Here is a 21,992-nt window from a genome sequence, read left to right on the forward strand (position 1 = left end):
CACACACACACACACACACACACACACAAGACTTATAGTAAGATGTCCAAATATGATATGTATTGGCCCATTTTCACGTGTGTGTATCAGATTGGGAGACAAAATCTGGAAATAGACTTCGCAGGTACTTTGTTGGTCTTTGGCTCCTCCTAGTGGATATTTGGTGATAACGTGGCTCTATTGTTTCCTTCACTTTCTGAAAAGGAAGACGTCATTTAAAGCCCACCTGTGAAATGTCATCACTCACGTCCCGGTTTCACTTTTAAAGAAACTAGCAGTTGACGTGTAAAAGCAAAGGGGAGTAGAGAAATTAATGCGGATTGTTAACCATTGTGATGCCAGTTAATTACCCGAAACGCTAACTTGTTTGTCTGCGCTCAGTTACGTGATCACCCTAACACTAGCATTAACCCCAAAAATCAGTTCAAAACAGCCATGACACAGCCCGAGACGTGCTCACACTGATAAAGAAGTTGTAGGGTACTCATAAATCCGTCGCATTCATAAGCCTGACGACGATATTTTTTCATCTCTGTAAGGTTTTCTTTTGCAGTGCCTAACTTTACATTTTTGTCGTTGAGCTTCTCTTTAAAACTGCAGTAAAATTCCTTAAATGTGTAACTTTGTGACGTAAAACACAGATCGTATACAGTTCTCCTTGACAGTGTATATAAATCATTTACACCATGCGTACACCATGCATGACAAAACAGCGTAACACAAGTATAATTAATGATAATAGACATAGAGTGGTTAAAAATGATACCTAAAAAATGTAGAAAATTATTATCTGACACACACACAGATTAATGAATCAGACAATAAATAAGATCAACGGAAAGTAAGTGTATAAGGTGTATACAGTTTGGTGCTCTTTTGTTCCTGTTTCTCTGACTGTTATGCTGATGAATATCCGGTAGATGGCCCCCTAGGATCACAGAAAAAAGTCTCAAGCCAGAAAACGATGGCTTCTGGAGCGAAGTGACATGGCTCCAGAAACCTTTGACAATTCAATTCAATTCAATTTTATTTATATAGCGCCAAATCACAACAAAAGTCGCCTCAAGGCGCTTAAACAATTTCACATCGGTGCTTCGCTCCTTTAGCAACTTTTAACTGAGAAGTATGTTCTGTGAGAAGGACACCCATGCAATAACTCTCATGTAATCCTGTTCAATACGATCATTTCACTAATAGTTACATCCAGCTTCAACGCGTTGGGTTCCCCCAATGATGGAAAATACAGGCGGAAACATGCTGGTTTCATTAATAAACTCCTTTAGTTAAAACCATGAACTAGTGTTTGCTGAGCCAATTTATTAATGTGGTATCACCGAAACACAGATTGAAGCAAATATAGTTAAAAGATGATGCTATGCTTTAGTGGAAGGGTGATTTGGGGGCCATCATTACCTAAAAACACACAAGATGAATAATTAATGTTTTATGCTTTAGGGTGAAATGTGCAGGATTAATTGTATGGAGTAGATACTGATAAGGATTCATTTTTAATACATCTAAAGCTATGCGAACAACACTGTGAGCAAATGTGAGCACTTTAAGACTAAACACATTATGGCCTCCACTAATAAGCTTATGTTCAGTCTTCCTTGTGTTTCTCTTGATTTCCTGTGAGGTGCAGAACTACAGATAACTTTATCCGATTTAATTTTGTATCAGCAAAAATTATCCAGTGCTGTTAAAGAGAAGCAACACTTTTCTTTGGCACACAATACATTTTAAACCGTTCCATTTATTGCGGTATCGCATATTGTCCGATAGATGGCGCCACAAGATCACGAATGGAAAAGAAATATAGCGTTTTAAGTGCACTTACATGTGGACATTATGAGCCAAATAAAACATAGACGGCACTAAAGTGGAACTGAAAGCGCTTATAGAGAAAACAGCCCCCTTTATTTCAAGTGCATAAAAAAAACAAATGAGTTTCTAACCACTTTACCATCCTTCATCCACCCACCAGTACTTTTTCATTCTGTGGGGAGGAACGGGTCACGGTCAGATGGCTTCTGAGCGGTAGTTCAGAGAAAGTAGTCTTTCTGTCGGACAATTGGGTGAGCGAGGCGATAGGGGCGGATGAGTCCGGCTTAATGCTGCGTGTAATGCATGTTAATGTTACAGGCACCGAGGGACCGCCGGCCCGAGGGCTCTGGGATTATTTATCACAAAACATTTGTATTCTTCCGTCGGAGAACGGTTGATCCCGGATAGCTGCACACTAATCCTTCACTCCGTTAATTAAAAAGAAGGGAAAAGCAATGGAACTGGTGGTGGTGGTAATTTTTTTTTCTTTTTCCAGAAATGTAATCATTTCTGGAGAAGCTTAACCATCTGCTTGAGGTTAAGTCTACAAGCAGATTGTATTTTCTGCTTATTTAAACCTGGGGATTTTAGTTTTTCCTGAAAAGGGGAGGGAAATGCATGCCATTGCTGCTTATTGGAGAGATAGAAGTGCAGCAACTTTAGTTCCCAGGGGAAGTAAAAGTAATGCTTTTTTTCCTGCGATTTCTTCCTCCGGGATGAGGATTTATGGTTTGATAGCATTGCGGTTTTATTCAAAAACAAGTAGTGACCTTTCTTACCTCTCCTTTAAAAACCCAGCTGAATATGAAGAGGGAACGTTATTCTCTCAGTTGCTTAAGAGAGAAATGTCAGAAACAACCACTGTCTTCAAGTGGAAGTATTCCCTTTGGCCCTGTTTGATTTGTTTTGAAAGTGAAAAGATCGCAGCAACATTAGACTTTGTTTCCCTGATCACCCTCAAAGAGGACCAACCATCAACACGATTTTCCACAGAGGTTTTAGTCCCCAGGTTGTTGGGAGCAATTTATAGAAAAATGCAGCGTCTAGTGTAAAAGGAAATGCTGCCCCTAAGAAGCAGAAATGTTTGTTTCTTGTTCTTTCTCTCTCATCTCCTTCTCGCTTCTTTTCCTTTTTAGTTGCTAACAAGCCCAACGCTGCCCGGGGGCCAAGGCTGTGTCGTCAGTCCCATGAAGAGACTTTCAGATTTCCACCATTTTTTTTGGCATTAGGATGCTAGTCGTGTCTGTCTGGAGAAGAACCTGAATTCACAAAGGCAGCCTTTGGTCGCACTCTAACTCTGTCTTTAACTGCTCCCTGCCGCTCACTGCTTGTCTAACTGACCAGGATATACAGGAAAGCGATTAGATGTGAACAAACATGCGCGGTGCTCTAAAGAGTTGTTCTCTTTATCTCAAAACTATAATGGCACTCTGATACAGCCTTTTCTGTTTATGCCAGTCTGTAAACAAATCATCTATGAGATATTTATCTAATCCCAACCACAGTATAATACCTGATTAGAGACAAGTATGATTGAGGCTTTATGACACTGCTTTTACGTTGATTGTGTTGATACATGTACAGACCCACTTAAGTGAATTAAAGGCGTGTAATGCGTATTTGTATTGGTCTTTTGTCCGTTTATGATTCTCAAAGTAATCGTTTTAAGTTCCAGGACCTGTAGCTCACACTCATTTAAACACTGATTAAAAATGAATACTCTGACCTATCAAAGATTCTTTTTGTAAAACCCAATTTCGCATGTGATGATTAATGAATGGGACTGTTTTATAGTGTTTGTATTCATCTTCAAAGGGCTCTAATTCAAAAGCATTATGGAGTCCCAGGAGCCTACTGTTAGTGGCCACTGGGCCATTTGAAGCAGAGCGAGTGAGTGCTTAAGCTTGTGTGTTTTGTTTACTGTATTTCAACACGTACTCATGGGACCTCAGAAGAATAGTTTATTATTTTTCTGAAGGTGCAGTGGGGATTGCAATAAAACAATAACACGATGTTGGCTATCACCACGGTCCTGGCGCAGTAAGGAGCTGGGAAAACCAAGACAAATCCTTACTCATCCTCATCTAGTAAACCCAGCCTAGGAAAGGACACCCGTGACACACTTTGACTCCTAATCCAAATCTGGCTCTGACGTCTGGTATCAAACTTACGCCCTGTCCTCACTTTAATGGGTCAGGCGAACAGACACGCGGATGTGAAAGGGTTAAACGTCTACAGTAATTAGAGTCGTATTTCGCGTCAGCGTCCTCCAATACGGAGCTGCGAGAAGCCACGTCCACCCCCTCCATCTCTCTTTCCATCTCTCTCTCCCTCTCTCTCTCTGTCACACACACACACATACACACGCACCTCCCCACCGGCTCCTCCAAGTGCCTAATACACTGTAAAATCAAAGCGCGAGCCTCCCCCGTTCATACCGGTGTTGCGCGTGGAGCACAGCACCGAGAGAGGTGCTTTCACTCTGCTCCCGCTCTCTCATTCTAAGTATTTGGCAAAGTTACCCATACAAATAAATGTGACTAACTTCAATCTTAGGACAGGCTCCTTTTCTCTATTATGTACAGCTGAATGTCTTTATGAGGCGAAAGATGTCCGTGTGAGGTGCTTTACGCACGGGGCTGAAATGGATCACATTCTCTCCAGAGGCAGCTGGGTGCCGGTGACTGGCCTGGTTATATGTCTGCTTCTGTGCGCGTGTGTCGTGGACTTGGTTCTCGCGCAAATTCGCTACTCTATCCCAGAAGAGCTGGAGCATGGAGCTTTTGTGGGCAACATCGCCGAAGACCTAGGTTTGGATGTGGCAAAGCTGTCAGCCCGTCGGTTTCGTATCGTTTCTGGCGCAAAGAAACAGTACTTAGAAGTGAACTTGGAGAACGGGATTCTCTTCGTCAACGAAAAGATAGACAGAGAAGAGCTTTGTGAACGAAGCCCAAACTGTTTTTTGCACTTACAAGTGGTCATAGAAAACCCGTTAGAACTATACAGAGTTGAAGTGGAGATTTTAGACGTGAATGACAACTCCCCCAGTTTCCCGTGGAGCGAGTTTAATCTTGACATCACAGAGTCCGCTGCGCCCGGCTCTCGTTTCCCGTTGGAGAGCGCCCAGGACCAGGACGTTGGCACCAACTCTCTGCGCTCATACCTGCTGAGCGCAAACGAGCACTTCGCACTGAACATCCAGACGCGCAATGATGGGAGCAAGTTTGCTGAGCTCGTGCTGGACACCCCACTGGACCGGGAACAGCAGAAAAAGCATGAAATGGTTCTGACTGCTTATGACGGGGGCTCACCGGAACGCTCAGGGACAGCGCTGATAACTATTACAGTTTTGGATGCCAACGATAACGTGCCTGTGTTTGACCGCGCAGTTTACCGCGCGAGCCTGGTGGAGAACGCACCGAGAGGGACGCTGGTGCTGAAACTGAACGCCACAGACCTGGATGAGGGCTCGAACGGGGAGGTTACTTATGCGTTCAGCGGGCACGCACCACTCAAGGTGCGCGAACTGTTCAGCGTGGACCCCTACATGGGTGAAATCCGAGTGAACGGTATTGTGGACTATGAGAAAGCAAGTGTTTATGAGTTGTATGTACAAGCGAAAGACAGGGGACCCTCGGCCGTGGCCGTACACGGCAAAGTGCTGGTGGACATCCTGGATGTAAATGACAACGCTCCCGAAGTTATCCTCACATCAGTGTCCACTCCCGTTCAGGAAGATGCGCCAGCAGGTACGGTGATAGCGGTTATCAGTGTTATGGACCGGGACTCTGGAGAGAACGGAAACGTTGACTGCCAAATTCCAAACAACGTTCCCTTTCAGCTCCACTCATCTTTTAAAAACTATTACACTCTTGTGACAAGCGAGTTTCTGGACAGAGAAACCGTGTCCGAATACAACATCACCCTCACAGCACGAGACCTGGGCTCTCCTTCGCTCTCTACCAGAAAAACCATTCTCGTTCAAGTGTCTGACATTAACGACAACCCCCCGCGGTTCTCCCAACCTTCATACACAGTTTATGTGACCGAGAATAATGCCCCGGGCGCTTCCATTTGCTCTGTAACTGCATTCGACCCCGATTCTAACCAGAACGCCTATCTGTCTTATTCTATTCTGGAGGGTCAGATTCAGGGCATGCCCGTGTCCACTTATGTCTCAATCAACTCTGACAACGGCAACATCTACGCACTGCGCTCCTTTGATTACGAACAATTAAGAAACTTTCAGATTCTGGTACAGGCACAGGACGCAGGCTTCCCCCCTCTCGCGAGTAATGTCACAGTTAACGTCTTTGTCTTGGACCAGAACGACAACGCACCTGTTATCGTATCCCCACTGCCGAAAAACGGCACTGTGGCCACAGAGGTGGTTCCGCGGGCAGTAGACGCTGGCTATCTGGTTACCAAAATAACAGCGATAGACGCAGACGCGGGGCAGAACTCCCGCTTGTCCTATCAGGTGTTACAGGCTACAGACCCGGGGCTGTTCAGCGTAGCTCTGTACACGGGAGAAATCAGGACTATTCGTCGAATAGTAGAAAAAGACGCAACGAGACAGAGACTGGTAATATTAGTCAAGGACAACGGGCAGCCACCGCTTTCCGCCACTGTCTCCATTGTCCTCACAGTGGTAGACAGCGTGCCCGAGACCCTGTCAGATTTCGGGGACCTCACACTCAGCCCGCAGCCCCCTTCAAACCTCGCTCTCTACTTGATCGTGTCGCTGAGCACTATATCCTTAATATTCCTGGTGGCTATCATCGTGCTGGCTGCAGTAAAGTGCTACAAGGATAGCGAGACTCTCAGCGGGTACAACCTGCCCCCCCTATCCTGCTGCTGCTGCGGGGGGTTTCAGCCAGAGCCGCCCCCGGAGATGTTCAAAAAATCCAACCTCAACCTGCAGATTTCATCCGCCGCCAAAGTGCCCACGAACTGCATGGAGGTGAATGGAAATAGCAGTCTCTCTCAATCATATTGTTATAAAGTGTGTCTAACCCCCGAATCAGCCAAAAGTGACTTTATGTTTCTGAAGCCGTGCAGCCCGAGCAGCACACCGAGGAACAACGAGGCAAAGAGCGCGGAAAACTCGTGGAACGCGCAAAGCCGGAGCGCATCTGTGAACAACGGAGCAACTACTCCCAGTGAGGTAGAGTGAAATCAGCATATAGTATAAAACAAAGGAGAGCGAGCGTTTAATTCCACCCCATTCCACACACTGACACAATAACAACTATCAACTCAGTTTCCATCAGATGTGAATCTAGACTGTGACATTCTCCCATGAAGGTCAAATCGCGCATGCCATACAGGCTGGTACTCAACTTGAGGAAAACCTTCAGTAAAGTCACTCTTTTCTTCTATCACTCCCTCGTTAGTGTTTTCGCACAGCGTGTCGTCTTCACAGCGTTTTAATATAATTGTGGCAATAATGAATTCTAATTGTGCTGCCCATGTTAATGTTTTGCACCCGGGAAATGAAATGAGACGACGTGAGATTACATTTTAATTGACATGTTAATGAAAGTGTAAAGCCCCATCTTGCGAGGAGCATATGCTGTGCAAAAAACCGTGTCTGAGAACGAAGTGAGATGTCAATTACTGCACGAGAGGAAGATGAGATGTAGTTCAGGCAGTCTCCTCTGTTCAGTCTTGGTATCAATTCAAGCATTTAATAATAATTCGAGAACTAATTATAGAGATTGTGACCTGCGAGAACAATGTCTACATCATCCAGTGTTATTGCCACACAGTTTTCATGCAGTGACGTGCACACACCTGCTTCCAGCGTATCTACCTGAACAAAAAGTCAAGGTTACAAACATGAAGGTGAATGGCAGCTGTTTGAAATTGTCAGCCTTGGGTTCAGGCAATCCATGTCACGGGCACTCGGGTTTGTGAACACGCCTTCTTGTTTTCAAACTAACAATACAGGACAGATAACCTCACTAACTATGCCTCAAGGGCACAAGGACGACCGAACCATTATACCAGACACAATGTGGCGTATTCGCAAGAGGGGGGTGGCTGTCCATTATTGATGAAAAATGGCAAATGGTCGGTTTTGGGGAGACAGGGGAGGACATCGCGAGGGGAGGGGGCAAGGAGAAGGAGGGGGCGCAAGGACATGGCTGGACTGAGACGTGGACAGCCTGTAGATCGGCCCCAGCACTGTCCTCTGAATGCGAGGAGAGAAAGAGAGATGTGGCTTCATATTTGTCGAGCAAGGGTGGGGAAGAGGAGGGGGTGAAAGGGAAGGAAGGAGAGGGGAGAAATGAGACGAGGAAGGGGGGTAGTTTACAGAGGAAGGGTGTCTACGCCCGTGTTTTTTTTATTTTTATTTTTTTTATTATTATCATAATAGACGGAGCAGCAGACCATAAATATGTGCGTAATGCCGATTCCGGTATGAATCGGCCCTGACTCTTTGTCCCCTCCGGTCTAATAGCGTGGAGGGGACAAAGAGTCAGGCCCTTGATACCAGACTCCACCAGGCTGACTGAGAAATGTCAGCCCGGTCACTGACACATACACCTCTGGCCACAAGAGGGAATTCGAGGTCACGGTGAATGTGCCGCCTGTAGCTAAACTCCTTCAGGAGAAAGTGTCCTTCTTTTTATTAATTGGCTCCACCAAATCACCCGGTAGTGCCCCTCAGCGTGCTCACGTGAGTCACAGTGAGGTTGTCTCTGGCGCGTCAAAGACAAATCACAACGAATCACAAATACTCGAAGCAAGTGCATAACCGCGCTTAAGTTGACGAATTGAAGGTGAAAAGGGAGATTAAACACACATCTAAGCGCGCACGACACACAGGAAAGGTAGGCGAATGTGATGTGTGCCACGGTGTGAATGCGTGGCGAGACGTGCTGGGTTATTCCATTTACAGCTGCGAGGGCCGCAAACTTTTCAAGGCTCTCTGCGAGACTTTTAATTAAAAACCTTGCTCGAGGAGCGTCAGGCAAATATTAATGTAAAATGATGCATAAAATCCACAAAACAATGACGTGTGTAATTTTCTTAATTTCCTCCCTGGCACGGTTCCCTTTGAAGATTAAAATCATGTTTCGTTTCATCCCGGTGGGGTTCTAATTGGTTTTGTGCACAGCTGGCTGAGGACAGTATTTTGAATACCGATTCTAATAATAGCTTACGTCGCATTCTTCTCGTTAACAACTTTAGGTGAATTAATGGAGCGTGGAATCCATACTATGAGAATCAAATTGGAATAAATATCACTCGGGTGCTCTCTTTCACCCTTCCCGCTGCGCCACGGAGGATAAAAGCAAAACTAAGTGACAGGCGAATCGTAGCTGGAGGCGTCACCACCTCTACTCTTGAAATGAGCATGTTCTGCCAAACATCCACGGGGCGGCAGCCACGATCCATCTGAAAAGAATCGTGTCTTCAATTCAGGAGGGATCCCAAGAAAGTCTACTCCTGTCAGCTATCAGTGACCTCTATCATAACAGACATCGTTTAGATGAAATTAAAAATAGAGCCACACGGAACTGATCGTTGACATGAATACCCTTCCATTAACTCTGACAATATCTTCCCTCTGCAGCTAAAGCAGCCAAACACAGACTGGACTCTCACGAAGAACAAAAACTCCTCTATTAAAAGGTATAGTTCTGAACTTTGACCTGATTTCTGTAGAGCAGCATTATGACCTGCCCCCCCCCCATCACACACAAACACACACACACAAGTATGTGCTCAATAAAGCTCTAAAGCATACAGTCTGCATAAAAAATGCTCATGTCAATATGATTTGCATTTTCATAAATATGAGTCAACGGTGTTGTTACACAGACTTATTTCATTTGTAGTTACAATTCCATAAACATGGATGGCACCCTCATGCGAAAAGCCATGCATGCAGACCCAGAAAACTATGTCACCTCAATGGCACCTGGACAATACTGGACCTGGGGTACTCACATGAGAGGCACGAAAGGTGAGAGAGGCTAAATGCATTCCTGCTTATGTATGCATATGGAGTATTTCATCGACACTACTTTAATATTACACACGCTGCGCATCCTCGTTCTTTAATTTTTTTACTTTTTTGTTATTCCCTTAACTCACTTGTAGCTGACGGCCTACCTCATCCTCACTAAACTGACCACTAAACAGATCACTGCTCCTTTTACTGCATTTAATCGTTAACAGTCCTTACAACAAGCTGTAAAGACATGAGTCAGTATTGAATAATAAGCAGTTGTTTCTTCTCTCCTTTCTCCTCATGTTATAGATTATAAAATGTCTCCTTCACCCAGTGGGATTCCCTCTCGCCCCTGGACTCCTCGGTGTACACCTCCTCCCCAGCAGCAGCAGCCTTCAATCCCCTCCCACCCGCACCCACACCCACCACCCGATTACCACCACAATGTGTACATCCCTGGGACGCCATCAGGCTTTTGCACCCTGAGGCCTGCCGCACAGCGAAGCGACCTAGATGTCCACAATTCATTTTCTACTTTTGGAAAGAAGCGCCGTCTCCAGATGTCGCCCCAGGGAGAGACTGCGATCATAAATAATGACCTGTACAATGACTGACTTTTCAATAACTGCCCTAGTGGATGATTAAAAAGATGGATATCCTTATATGAAAACAGAGGTAGAGCCCACCCAGTACATAAATTAATGAACATATGATTTATAAGTGGTATGAAAATAGAAAGGGAAAGAGGAATAATGTATGGACAATCTGTTTTGAAGAAGGATAATGAAGGTCTGATGGCTATTTATTTGACATGCCACTGCAACATTGTCAGCATATGTGTCTGTTTTTATTATTAGAATTATCATTATTATTATTTAGACAATCAAACTGGAGCAGCAGTTACATCCAAAATAGTTTTCGAAAAAGCATTCGTGGACAATAATTTTGCACATCCTTATGAATTTATATTTTTTGGTTACATGAAAAAGAAGACGTGTTTTTCCTTTTTGTATCTTTGTTTGCTAACAGAGCTTGTGTGAATATGAAACAGTGAGTATGTATATGCAAGCTGCACCATGAAGCAGACTACTGTAATGACAGGGGAGGGTTCCTTCCTTTACACATGTACTGTATACATTTATGAAAATAAAGTATTTTTTTCATATGGCCTTCCTCTTTTCTTTCAAGCAAGCATTTGTGACCTGCTGTGATTCATAAAACATAATCCCTGCACCAAAACACAGATTCAGTCGATGTGCACGCATAAATGATTTAGATGTAAGTTTTCCAGATCTATGTTTAATTAGCCTGAGTTAATTATTTTGAGGTGAAAAAGTTCCAGAGCTACTCGTACAAGGGTGAAAAGCTTTTCGCCTTGGTAAGCTGTTTTCCACGGTGAGGAATAAACATAGTAAAATGCTAACATATGCTAATTGGAGTGCTTGCATTTCCATTTGCCCGCAGAGAATAGTGGGGTTCATTAACTGAACAAACAGAACCTCCTCTCTCGAAATATCACTTTAATTAAGACCACGAACAGGAATACAAGGGAGGAAAGAGAAAGGATGGGGGTGGGGGGCTCTTAACTCCAAATGCCACACCTGAATCTGAGCAAGGGGGCCTGTGGCTTCTCTCTCTATGTATGCCCTTTTATTTCTTTCTTCTCTGGGAATTAGTTCACAGCATCAACAGATGGGAGCTGGCCACTGGCCAGAAATGAGCAGGGTAATTAGGTTGTCCTATGGCTCAGATTGAAAATAATGTCGTTAATAAGGAAACGGGTGTCCATAGAGAGCATGAAGGGGAGCAGAGTAACCTTCTCTGTAGTAAGGTGATCCACAGGGACAGTGAAAGGGGCAGCCATTTTTAGATCGGCTTGGCTCATTTTCAGGTTTTGATCCTTGAAATAAAGTGGAAGTTGGACATTGTTTTTTTCTTTTCTGTTTTAAACACGTTCAGAAACGCCAAATTCGTGTATATAAAATAGATCACACACATATCAGCTTCCTTTAAAGTCAGCAACTGGTGAAATTGTAGTGAAATGATAAAATATAAAATCTCAACGTTTCTTCTCTTACAGCATAGCAGGACTTGTAAGGCAGACAGACTCGCTTCATTTCCACATCATGTAACCATTACTGTCGGTCGCACTGGGAGCTGTCCATTGTCATAGTGCTGAAACGGCTTTGTCCATTTGTGCCTCTAAATCCAACTGCAACGTTTCCTGTTGTCCACCAGAGGGCGCTTAGAGCACGGTGCAGCAGGCTGGATTTAATGCTTTCACAGCAGCCTCTCACATACATAAATCATGACCTCTTAAAATGTTTTGTTTTTAATTTTTAAGTAGTGATAAGAAAACAAAGTCATGAGGTGTAAATTATGCTCGTAAAATACAAATAAATTGCATACCCCTCCCCCCCTCTCTAATGTCAGTGGTAGGTTTAACCAAAAAAATACCAATAATGCAACAACATAACATTAGATGAAAACGCTGTTACAACACTGTTGCAACAACCTTGCATTCATTAATGTAAAAAAAATGCTCTACTTAAATGAAGCAATTGAATGTTGCAGCTTGCTGTGGTGAAAAGCTTTAAATACTGTTGATTACATTAATCTCTGTTTGTTCGTTTTTTTCGTTAACCACATCTTACTCTGCAAACTAACTACTACAGTTTCCCCAAAATATAAACACATAAACAAAGTAGTTGAGTAAAAAACACACAATTACACAAAGAAACATAGATGAAATGTGGTTTAAATACTCAAGTAAAGGACAAAAAAGGACAAGTGCCTCCGAAAACTACTTAGTAAACTGTAAGTTAAGTTATTTATATATTATAGATGTTTAAATTTGATTAATTTATGATCACAACGTTTTCACAGTCACTATACTGACCAGTTTTTCCACAGAATAGTTCCCCGGTAGAGGGCATCATTGAGTAAAAATTATTTTAGTGATCCACTTATTTAAAACTCTTATCCAACCCAGGGAGAAGTGTTCCCCTCCAAACAAAACTTGTTGGACAGAAAATATAACAGAAAATATTATGTGGACACCGTGTAATGTACAAACAAAACAAACAAGCAAAAACAAAAAACTGGTCGAATCTCAGTGGGAGTCATACTGTCTGTTGCATGGGCCCCCATTTTTTTGTGTCTCTGAAGCCCTTTATGACTCAGTCTGTTTGCTTAGGGTTGTTGTCATATGGGCAGATCAGATTCTTCACTAATAGTCTCATGCGTGATAACATCTGAGCCTATATTGCAAAGCCTAGTGAGTTCTTGGCAAAAAGCATAATGAAAAAGTAATTAAAAATAATTGTAATAAAATGTAATAAAACTTTGGCAGTCAAGGAGTACTACCACTACTACCACATATATTAGTGAGCCACCATTTCATGAGTAAGATGGCTCAGTGTACATTTTTAAACTTAATTTTCAATCTTTAAGATAATTAAATGAATGTAACAATCATTTCCATCAAATCTGACTTTTTATATCAAGTGTGCATGGATTTTTTAAATGTAAAATTGTGGTTTCAGATAATAAAATTTTTTAAATAAAGCATTCCAAACCATGAAGTTACATAAAGTAGTGGCTCAGACACATTCACATTCTAGTGACCAGTGCTGTTTCCAAATTAGTTTCATCTTCAACAAATCTAAAATTATTTTGACCAAGACTATTTATTAGAAAAAGTCAGGTTTCACATTTTCAGAGGCATTTTCTAGCCAATCCTTACAGTGTATGTACAAAGGAAATGGCATTTTAAGCAGTGATTGATTAGAAAATAACACATGTTGAATTAACACAAAAAATTACAAAAAGTGAAGATTACAGTTGGGTGTGACCTGATTAAAGCATCCATAGATACAGGCCAGACTCATCTAGTCCACTTGTGGGACCAGAAATAATAGATAATCAGATAACTGAGGTTAGATTGATAGAGGCTGTGATGATCACTGGCACTCCTTTTGGCTCTTTTAAACGCAGGGTTCTCCTCATCATGATGAACTGTCAGCTTAGGTCTTTAAGGGAAACTTGATGGATTCAAGGAGATTTATTGTCATTCGCATCACATGTTTACATGAGGTGGAACCTCATGTACACATGGTCCCGGAGCAAGAAGAAACAGTATTTTAAATTGTAAGTAAATTAATAGTTAAAAAAACAAATACAATTACCAGTCGGGAGAATAGATATAGAAATGTAGGTATAAATATAGGTATAGATACTTTAGCAGCAAACGGGCATAATGACCAGCATTGATAAAGTGACGGTGTCAGTAAGTGTCTTATTGTAAACTGTGATGTAATCCAGTTGCAGTACAGAAGGTAAACCAAAATACCCAAGGTATGTGTAGCTCTCTCTCTCTTCTGTGAACATGATGATCCATATACAGTGGAAGTCCCCAGTGAGCTGTTTATTACATTTATCAATCCCATTCTCCTTTGCCTTAAAACTATTGCACAAAAACACTTTTCCTTCTATGGGCTTCTCACAACAGCAGTTATGAGTGTACTTTAATGAGCAGATAATAATTTTATTGCAGCCCGGAAATACTTCCAGGCACTAAGTGTACTGAGTGTATCCTTGACTATCATAGAGCTCACACTAATTAGAACATTGCTTAACATATTTTTTTTCCATCAGTGAGATCCGCCTGTGGATCGCAGCTTGTACTCTGGCTTGCAGAGTACAACAGTCAGACTGAAATCAGGAACATAACGGTGCATGATAACTGTGCAAACATTTCAAATACACAGCCAGTGGTGGGAGGTAAAAAGCTGATCTTAATTTGCCTTTTTGTCAAGAACTTTGACAAGACAGTAATCTAAAAGGAGACGAATTGCACAGTGAGAGATTTTGCTAAGGCAGCTGCAGTAAACTCTGACACATGCTCTCTATCTTTCTCTCTTTCTCTGCCAACTGTAAACATCCTTTGATTGAGAGTATCACTCTTTCCTGATTCCAACCAGTCAGATTTTGGCACTACTCTCTGCTGCTGTCAGCTGTCATTTAGGTGTCAGATCAAGGAGGGACGCACGTCTCCTTCACACAATTCACCTCCAGGTTTTATCAGTGTCTTCTCACTGATTACATCACACCCACTCACATCTTCATCATTGTTCTTCACCCCTACTGTACCTCTCAAATGTGTAGCCTTGTTGAGTATATGTGGTAAAATCTAGTGAACACTTGACTCTACTTACACTTCAACTGTTACTCATTGTGGATGTTTACCCTAAAAAACTTTCTGTTACTTGAGTCTCCTTAGACTGAATGCTTCCACCCCCTAAACTACTATAAAGTTAAATGCATACAATGTGTTTGTTTTAGTCCAAGACCTACTTCAACTTCACTACAATTTGGCTGCTATCTTGTAGAGACCAACTACATGCGGATTTCTTGACTGTTTCCATATTACAGGCAAAACAAAACAAAACATGTTTTAAACTTTTAAAAATTAATATAAAAGTAAATGGAAATAAAAGTCATAAACTACAAACTGTAAAATAGCATCTACCAGCACAGGTCATTTGCCAGCTTAGGGCAGACTGTAGTAGGCTGGCGTCAAGTAGTAACAGCGCCAACAGGCTTGTGTATAAAGGCACAGAAAGCTAGAAAAGGTTTATGTCTTTATTATACAATCATATACCTCAGTAATGTAGGAGCTGTTTTAAACAGCTGTTTTAAATCATCTAGTGGCATGTAAATAAAATAAAGACATGCCAACTTAAGGATAGTAGATTGTTTTATCCTCCATGATTTATTCCCTTGTTATAAAGACCTCAGACAATATTTGAAATTAATCCTTTATTATTACAAAACAAACAACTGTCTTTTGAAGACATGCCCGATGAATGAGAGATGTTGTCAGGATAAAGCACACAGTGCTGCTCGTGCGCCTGTGTGTGTGTTTGGGGATGTCCTTCCATGCGTCAGTGCCTTGCGAAGCTGCAAAGCTGATTTCAGAGCTGAAGAATTCAATACACTATGTTTAGCGTGTATCGCACGGTGTCACTGTTGACCACTAGAGCACACTACCACACTACTCTTCTTCTCTGAAGTCATGACACACCCATTTGTAAAGGCAAAGGACTGGTTTCTTAAATGGGCGCTTATGATTATTTACACACAGAACCTTAATTCATTCTTGTCTATTGTTTTTCTGGATTTTTTTTTTTTGCAAAGATACTCTGTGAAATCTTAAGAATCACAGACATAAAACGGCTTTTAGGATCTGGCTTATTTTTTTCCTGCAAAGGAAAGGATGAGATTTTGCATTGCCGTCTTTGTCTTGTGTGCAACATGGCCAGCCGCTTTGTCGGTGACACGGTACTCCATACCCGAGGAGAAGGAAAGGGGATCTGTTGTGGCTAATCTGGCTGCAGATCTGGGACTTGAGCAAGGAGGTTTGGCGCAACGAGAGGTAAAACTTGATATTTTTTCCAACAAAAAATACCTAGATTTTAACAAAAAGACGGGCGAACTGTACATCGTAGAAAAAATGGACAGGGAATATCTTTGTCCGGCGAAACCCGCGTCCTGCTTTTTAAAGCTCGATGTGATCATAGAAAGCCCCTTACGTATCTTCAACATCGAGCTTGGAATAACGGACATAAACGATAACGCTCCACATTTCCGACGGGACAGAGTAGAGCTCGACGTTTCAGAATCTGCAACGCCGGGCGAGAGGTTCTCCCTGCCCAACGGCGTGGATCCAGATGTTGGTATAAATACAATTAAAACGTACAAACTCAGTGTTAGCGAACACTTCACAATCGAAATTCAGACAGGTAGCGACGGAACTCAGTATGTAGACTTGGTGTTGACCAAATCGTTGGATAGAGAACAGACTGCTGTTCATAATTTAATATTAACTGCAGTGGATGGCGGTGTCCCGGTGCGCTCTGGCACTGCTAATATTATTGTAAGAGTACAGGACGCAAACGATAATCCCCCACGGTTTGATAAGCAGACTTATACAATTAACATGACGGAAAACACCCCAATAGGGACCTTAGTGATGAAGCTAAACGCCTCGGACCTTGACGAGGGTTTGAATTCAGAGATTGTGTACTCATTCACCCTTTACACGTCGGAGAAAACACAAGAGGTGTTTTCACTGAATCATAACACTGGAGAGATAACTGTGAAAGGAACTATAGACTATGAAGATATGAAATTCTATGAGATGCACATAGAGGCCAGAGACAAAGGCACGCATCCCTTGCTTGGTCAGTGCAAAGTGGTCGTTAATGTGAAGGACATGAACGATAATTATCCGGAAATCATCATACAGTCTGTTAAAAACACAGTGGAGGAGAACGTAGCAGTAGGAAGTGTTATTGCACTTGTAGATATAAGTGATAGAGACACGGGGGATAACGGAAAAGTAAGCTTGACTATACATCGACCCATGCCCTTTACAATTAACACATCTTCAGATCGACCCATGCATTACAAGCTCATTGTGTCCGAGCCTTTAGATCGCGAAACAGTACCTGAATATGACATTACTCTAATTGTAACAGACGCAGGGATGCCACCTTTATCTGATAATGAAACAATAACTGTCCATCTGCTGGATGTTAATGACAATGCGCCACAGTTCCCCCAGTCATTTTATACTATACGTGTCATGGAGAATAACGCACCTGGGGCCTTGCTCATCTCACTCACTGCCTTTGACCCCGACCTCCATGAAAACCAATATCTAGTTTATTTCATAATAGAGAAGGAGATATCCAACACTTCCATGTCCATGTTGTTCTCCATCAATCCAGAGAACGGTAATCTTTATGCACTCAAAACCTTTGATTATGAGATTGAGAAGGAGTTTCTGTTCCACATCGAGGCCAGAGACTCTGGATCTCCTCCTCTCAGCAGTAACGTGACCGTCCACATCATTATCGTGGACCAGAACGACAATGCTCCAGTTATTGTGTCACCGTGGCGTGCACAAGGCTCTGTGGTGGAGGAAAAGATCCCCAGATCCACTGATAAAGGATCCCTGGTTGCCAAGGTGATAGCCTTAGACACTGACTCTGTGCACAACTCTCGGATCACCTACCAGTTTCTACAGGTGACTGATGCCACCTTGTTCAGTCTGGACCAATACAATGGAGAGATCCGGACTATGAGGATGTTCAGTTACAGAGATCCACGCCACCAGAGACTGGTTGTTGTTGCCAAGGACAATGGAGAGCCTGCTCTCTCTGCTACAGTCACCATAAAGCTGACCACAATGGAGACTGCTGTTAAAGCCTACTCTGACATGACTGAGGAGCCTCTGGAATATGACATCTTCTCAGACATCAACCTGTATTTGGTCATCGGTCTGGGCTCGGTGTCATTTCTGCTGCTCATCACCATATTGGTCACCATCGTGATCAAGTGTCAGAAACCCAAGCCCAGCAAAGCAGCTCCTCCCTCCAGGAACAGTGTGATCAGTGAGAGGAACTCCACCATTGCAGACTCCACTCTGGTCTCCAACGATGCCTACTGGTACAGTCTGTTTCTAGCAGAGACCAGGAAAGGAAAGCTGGTGGTTAGACAGCCTCTGCCAAAGGGCTCCAGGTACATTGTGTCCAGCATACCGAGAGGGACAGGGCTGACAGACACTAGTGACTCAGCAGCTTCTACTCTACAGGTGAGAGTTCAGTGTCGATATTTGTATTTGTATGTTCATGATTTTTTATATTCATTATTCATTCATCATATACAGTAGACTCCTTTCACAATGTAAAAGTTCAGGAGTGATTTACTGTTATTTAAGCTCATTAATAGTATTATAGTACTTCTAAACGCACCTGTTATTTTTTGTACTATATCTATCTATCTATCTATCTATCTATCTATCTATCTATCTATCTATCTATCTATCTATCTATCTATCTATCTATCTATCTATCTATCTATCTATGTGTATATATATATATATGTGTATATATATATATATGTGTATATATATATGTATATGTGTATATATATATGTATATATATATATATATATATATATATATATATATATATATATATATATATATATATATATATATATATATATATAAACTATATTCATTGAAATTATATATATTGAAATTGAAATTTATTAACGAATGTTCGGAGAAACATTCAAAATCTCTGATATAATATTATATATTATCGGTGTCGCTGTTCCGTTAGTAAAAGGTGGAACTACGAACGTAACCAGCATTCACTGTGGAAGTCGGGATACGACCAGAAAGCTCAGTGGTGCTGAAATTGCAATGCGAAAAGACGTGTAGCCATTTTACTACGGGAACAACGTAGCGGGAAAAATTTTTGTGTGAAAATATTTGTGGTCAAATCCGTTACAGGAAATTTTTATATCATTGGAAAGTAAAGAATATCGTTTAAAGTGCTGCAAGTCCGTGAACAACAAAGGGTTCCTCATAACAATGGAGTCAGAGAAATGGTACGTGCTGTTCATTGCTCTTCTGTTTTCGATTGTGTGTCAGATATCGGGTTTAGTAACTCATTATTCGATGCCCGAAGAAATCAAAGAAGGATCCGTCGTGGCTAATCTCGCCACCGACCTCGGGCTGGATGTGAAAACACTGAATCAGAGGAAGATGCGTCTTGATATAATCGCGAACAAGAAAAATCTGGATGTGAACAAAGAGACTGGTGAGCTGTATGTTGTTGAAAAGATTGACAGGGAAAATATTTGCCCTACAAAGTCGTCAGCGTCTTGCTATCTTAGACTGGAGGTTATATTAGAAAACCCTTTACGAATATTTAATATAGAAGTAGAAATTCTTGATATGAACGACAACGCCCCACAATTTCGAAGAGACGCCATACATTTGGATATATCTGAAGCGACGGCAAGAGGAGAACGATTTTCTCTGAGTAATGCAGTCGATCCGGATGTAGGGTCCAATTCAGTGAAAACCTACCATTTGAGTGAAAGTGAATATTTTAATATTGAAGTTCAGACCGGAAGAGATGGAACGAAATTTGCGAATTTGATCTTAAAACAGACATTAGATCGAGAGCAGCAGCCTGTTCATAATTTGATACTCACAGCTGTAGATGGAGGAACACCCGCTCGTTCTGGTACTGCCAGTGTTATTGTTCATGTTCTGGACACTAATGACAATCCACCTGTCTTTGAAAAAGAAAATCTTAGTGTTAAAATATTGGAAAACTCTCCGATTGGAAGTCTTGTTCTTGATCTTAATGCAACAGACTTAGATGAAGGGTCAAATTCTGATATAACATATTCATACAGTTTATATACATCAGAAAAAACACAGGAGACATTTAATCTGAATCCTACCACTGGTGAAATTACAGTTAAGGGAGTGCTGAACTATGAAGATTTCAGGATTTATGATATGGAAGTTATAGCTGCTGATAAAGGAGCCAGCAGTTTAACAGGACAATGCACCATAAAGATTCTAGTTGAAGACATGAATGATAATCACCCAGAAATATCAATTAAATCATTTCAGAGTCCAGTGACTGAAAACATCGAGTTGGACACAGTGATAGCTGTAGTTAGTGTCAGTGATAAAGATTCAGGTGATAATGGAATAGTTGATCTTCATATTCCAGATAATATGCCTTTCAAACTGAGGGAGTCCTCTGATAACTATTATGAATTAGTAGTGTCGGAGCCTTTAGACCGTGAGAAGGTGCCAGAATATGACATCACTTTCACTGTGACAGACAGAGGCTCTCCTCCTTTATCTGACAATGAAACTATGACTTTAGAGCTGCTGGATGTTAATGATAATGTCCCACAGTTCCCGCAGTCATTTTATACTATACGTGTCATGGAGAATAACGCACCTGGGGCCTTGCTCAGCTCACTCACTGCCTTTGACCCCGACCTCCATGAAAACCAGTATCTAGTTTATTTCATAGTAGAGAAGGAGATAGCCAACACATCCATGTCCATGCTGTTCTCCATCAATCCAGAGAACGGTAAACTTTACGCACTCAAAACCTTTGATTATGAAATTGAGAAGGAGTTTCTGTTCCACATCGAGGCCAGAGACTCTGGCTCTCCTCCTCTCAGCAGTAACGTGACCGTCCACATCATTATTGTGGACCAGAACGACAATGCTCCGGTTATTGTGTCTCCGTGGCGTGCACACGGCTCTGTGGTGGAGGAAAAGATCCCCAGATCCACTGATAAAGGATCCCTGGTTGCCAAGGTGATAGCCTTAGACACAGACTCTGTGCACAACTCTCGGATCACCTACCAGTTTCTACAGGTGACTGACGCCACCTTGTTTAGTCTGGATCAATACAATGGAGAGATCCGGACTATGAGGATGTTCAGTTACAGAGATCCACGCCACCAGAGACTGGTTGTTGTTGCCAAGGACAACGGAGAGCCTGCTCTCTCTGCTACAGTCACCATCAAGCTGACCACAATGGAGACTGCTGTTAAAGCCTACTCTGACATGACTGAGGAGCCTCTGGAATATGACATCTTCTCAGACATCAACCTGTATTTGGTCATCGGTCTGGGCTCGGTGTCGTTTCTGCTGCTCATCACCATATTGGTCACCATCGTGATCAAGTGTCAGAAACCCAAGCCCAGCAAAGCAGCTCCTCCCTCCAGGAACAGTGTGATCAGTGAGAGGAACTCCACCATCGCAGACTCCACTCTGGTCTCCAACGATGCCTACTGGTACAGTCTGTTTCTAGCAGAGACCAGGAAAGGAAAGCTGGTGGTTAGACAGCCTCTGCCAAAAGGCTCCAGGTACATTGTGTCCAGCATACCGAGAGGGACAGGACTGACAGACACTAGTGACTCAGCAGCTTCTACTCTGCAGGTAGGAATTTGATATACAGATAAGATATTTTACCTACATAACATTAAAATTAATTACGATTATTTTTTCTATTTTCCGCTTTACCTTAATCCACAAAAAAAATATTCAGTGAATTATTCAAAAATCTCATAAATTATCATGAGGTACCACTATCAAATGCACTACTTAGTACATAACCAACATAGCAACAATCCATCATCATGATTTAGCAGCTTTTAATTGTGTTCAGGTCCTGTCCTCAAAAGTCAAGTCTGCAGTTAAAAGAACAATCTAAAAACCTGTGTTTTAATAGCAGTATAAATAATGTATATTTAATAAATGAAATGCAGTATTTAGGATCCACAAAGCTTAACTTCTTC

General features: G+C 42.1%; 2 protein-coding genes and 1 pseudogene across 2 annotated transcripts; all 3 read left to right on the plus strand.

Moving 5' to 3' along the window:
- Positions 1–4,274: 4,274 nt before the first annotated feature.
- On the plus strand, positions 4,275–10,871 carry LOC146677637 (protocadherin-10). The gene is made up of 4 exons (XM_085382428.1): positions 4,275–6,991; positions 9,410–9,468; positions 9,675–9,802; positions 10,100–10,871. The coding sequence occupies exons 1-4, from the start codon at positions 4,469–4,471 to the stop codon at positions 10,402–10,404; spliced, it is 3,015 nt and encodes a 1,004-aa protein (XP_085238554.1). The 5' UTR covers positions 4,275–4,468; the 3' UTR covers positions 10,405–10,871.
- Positions 10,872–15,908: 5,037 nt separating this feature from the next.
- Positions 15,909–18,527, plus strand: pcdh2a1 (protocadherin 2 alpha 1). Its single transcript, XM_085379796.1, has one exon. The coding sequence runs from the start codon at positions 16,068–16,070 to the stop codon at positions 18,525–18,527; it is 2,460 nt and encodes an 819-aa protein (XP_085235922.1). The 5' UTR covers positions 15,909–16,067.
- A 712-nt stretch (positions 18,528–19,239) lies between these two features.
- On the plus strand, positions 19,240–21,645 carry LOC146677639 (protocadherin alpha-C2 pseudogene; annotated as a pseudogene).
- The last annotated feature ends 347 nt before the right edge of the window (positions 21,646–21,992 follow it).

Source organism: Rhamphochromis longiceps, linkage group LG2 (assembly GCF_057381845.1).
Source record: "Rhamphochromis longiceps isolate RC_006_pf linkage group LG2, R_longiceps_female_GT1.1, whole genome shotgun sequence".
Lineage (NCBI taxonomy): Eukaryota > Metazoa > Chordata > Actinopteri > Cichliformes > Cichlidae > Rhamphochromis > Rhamphochromis longiceps.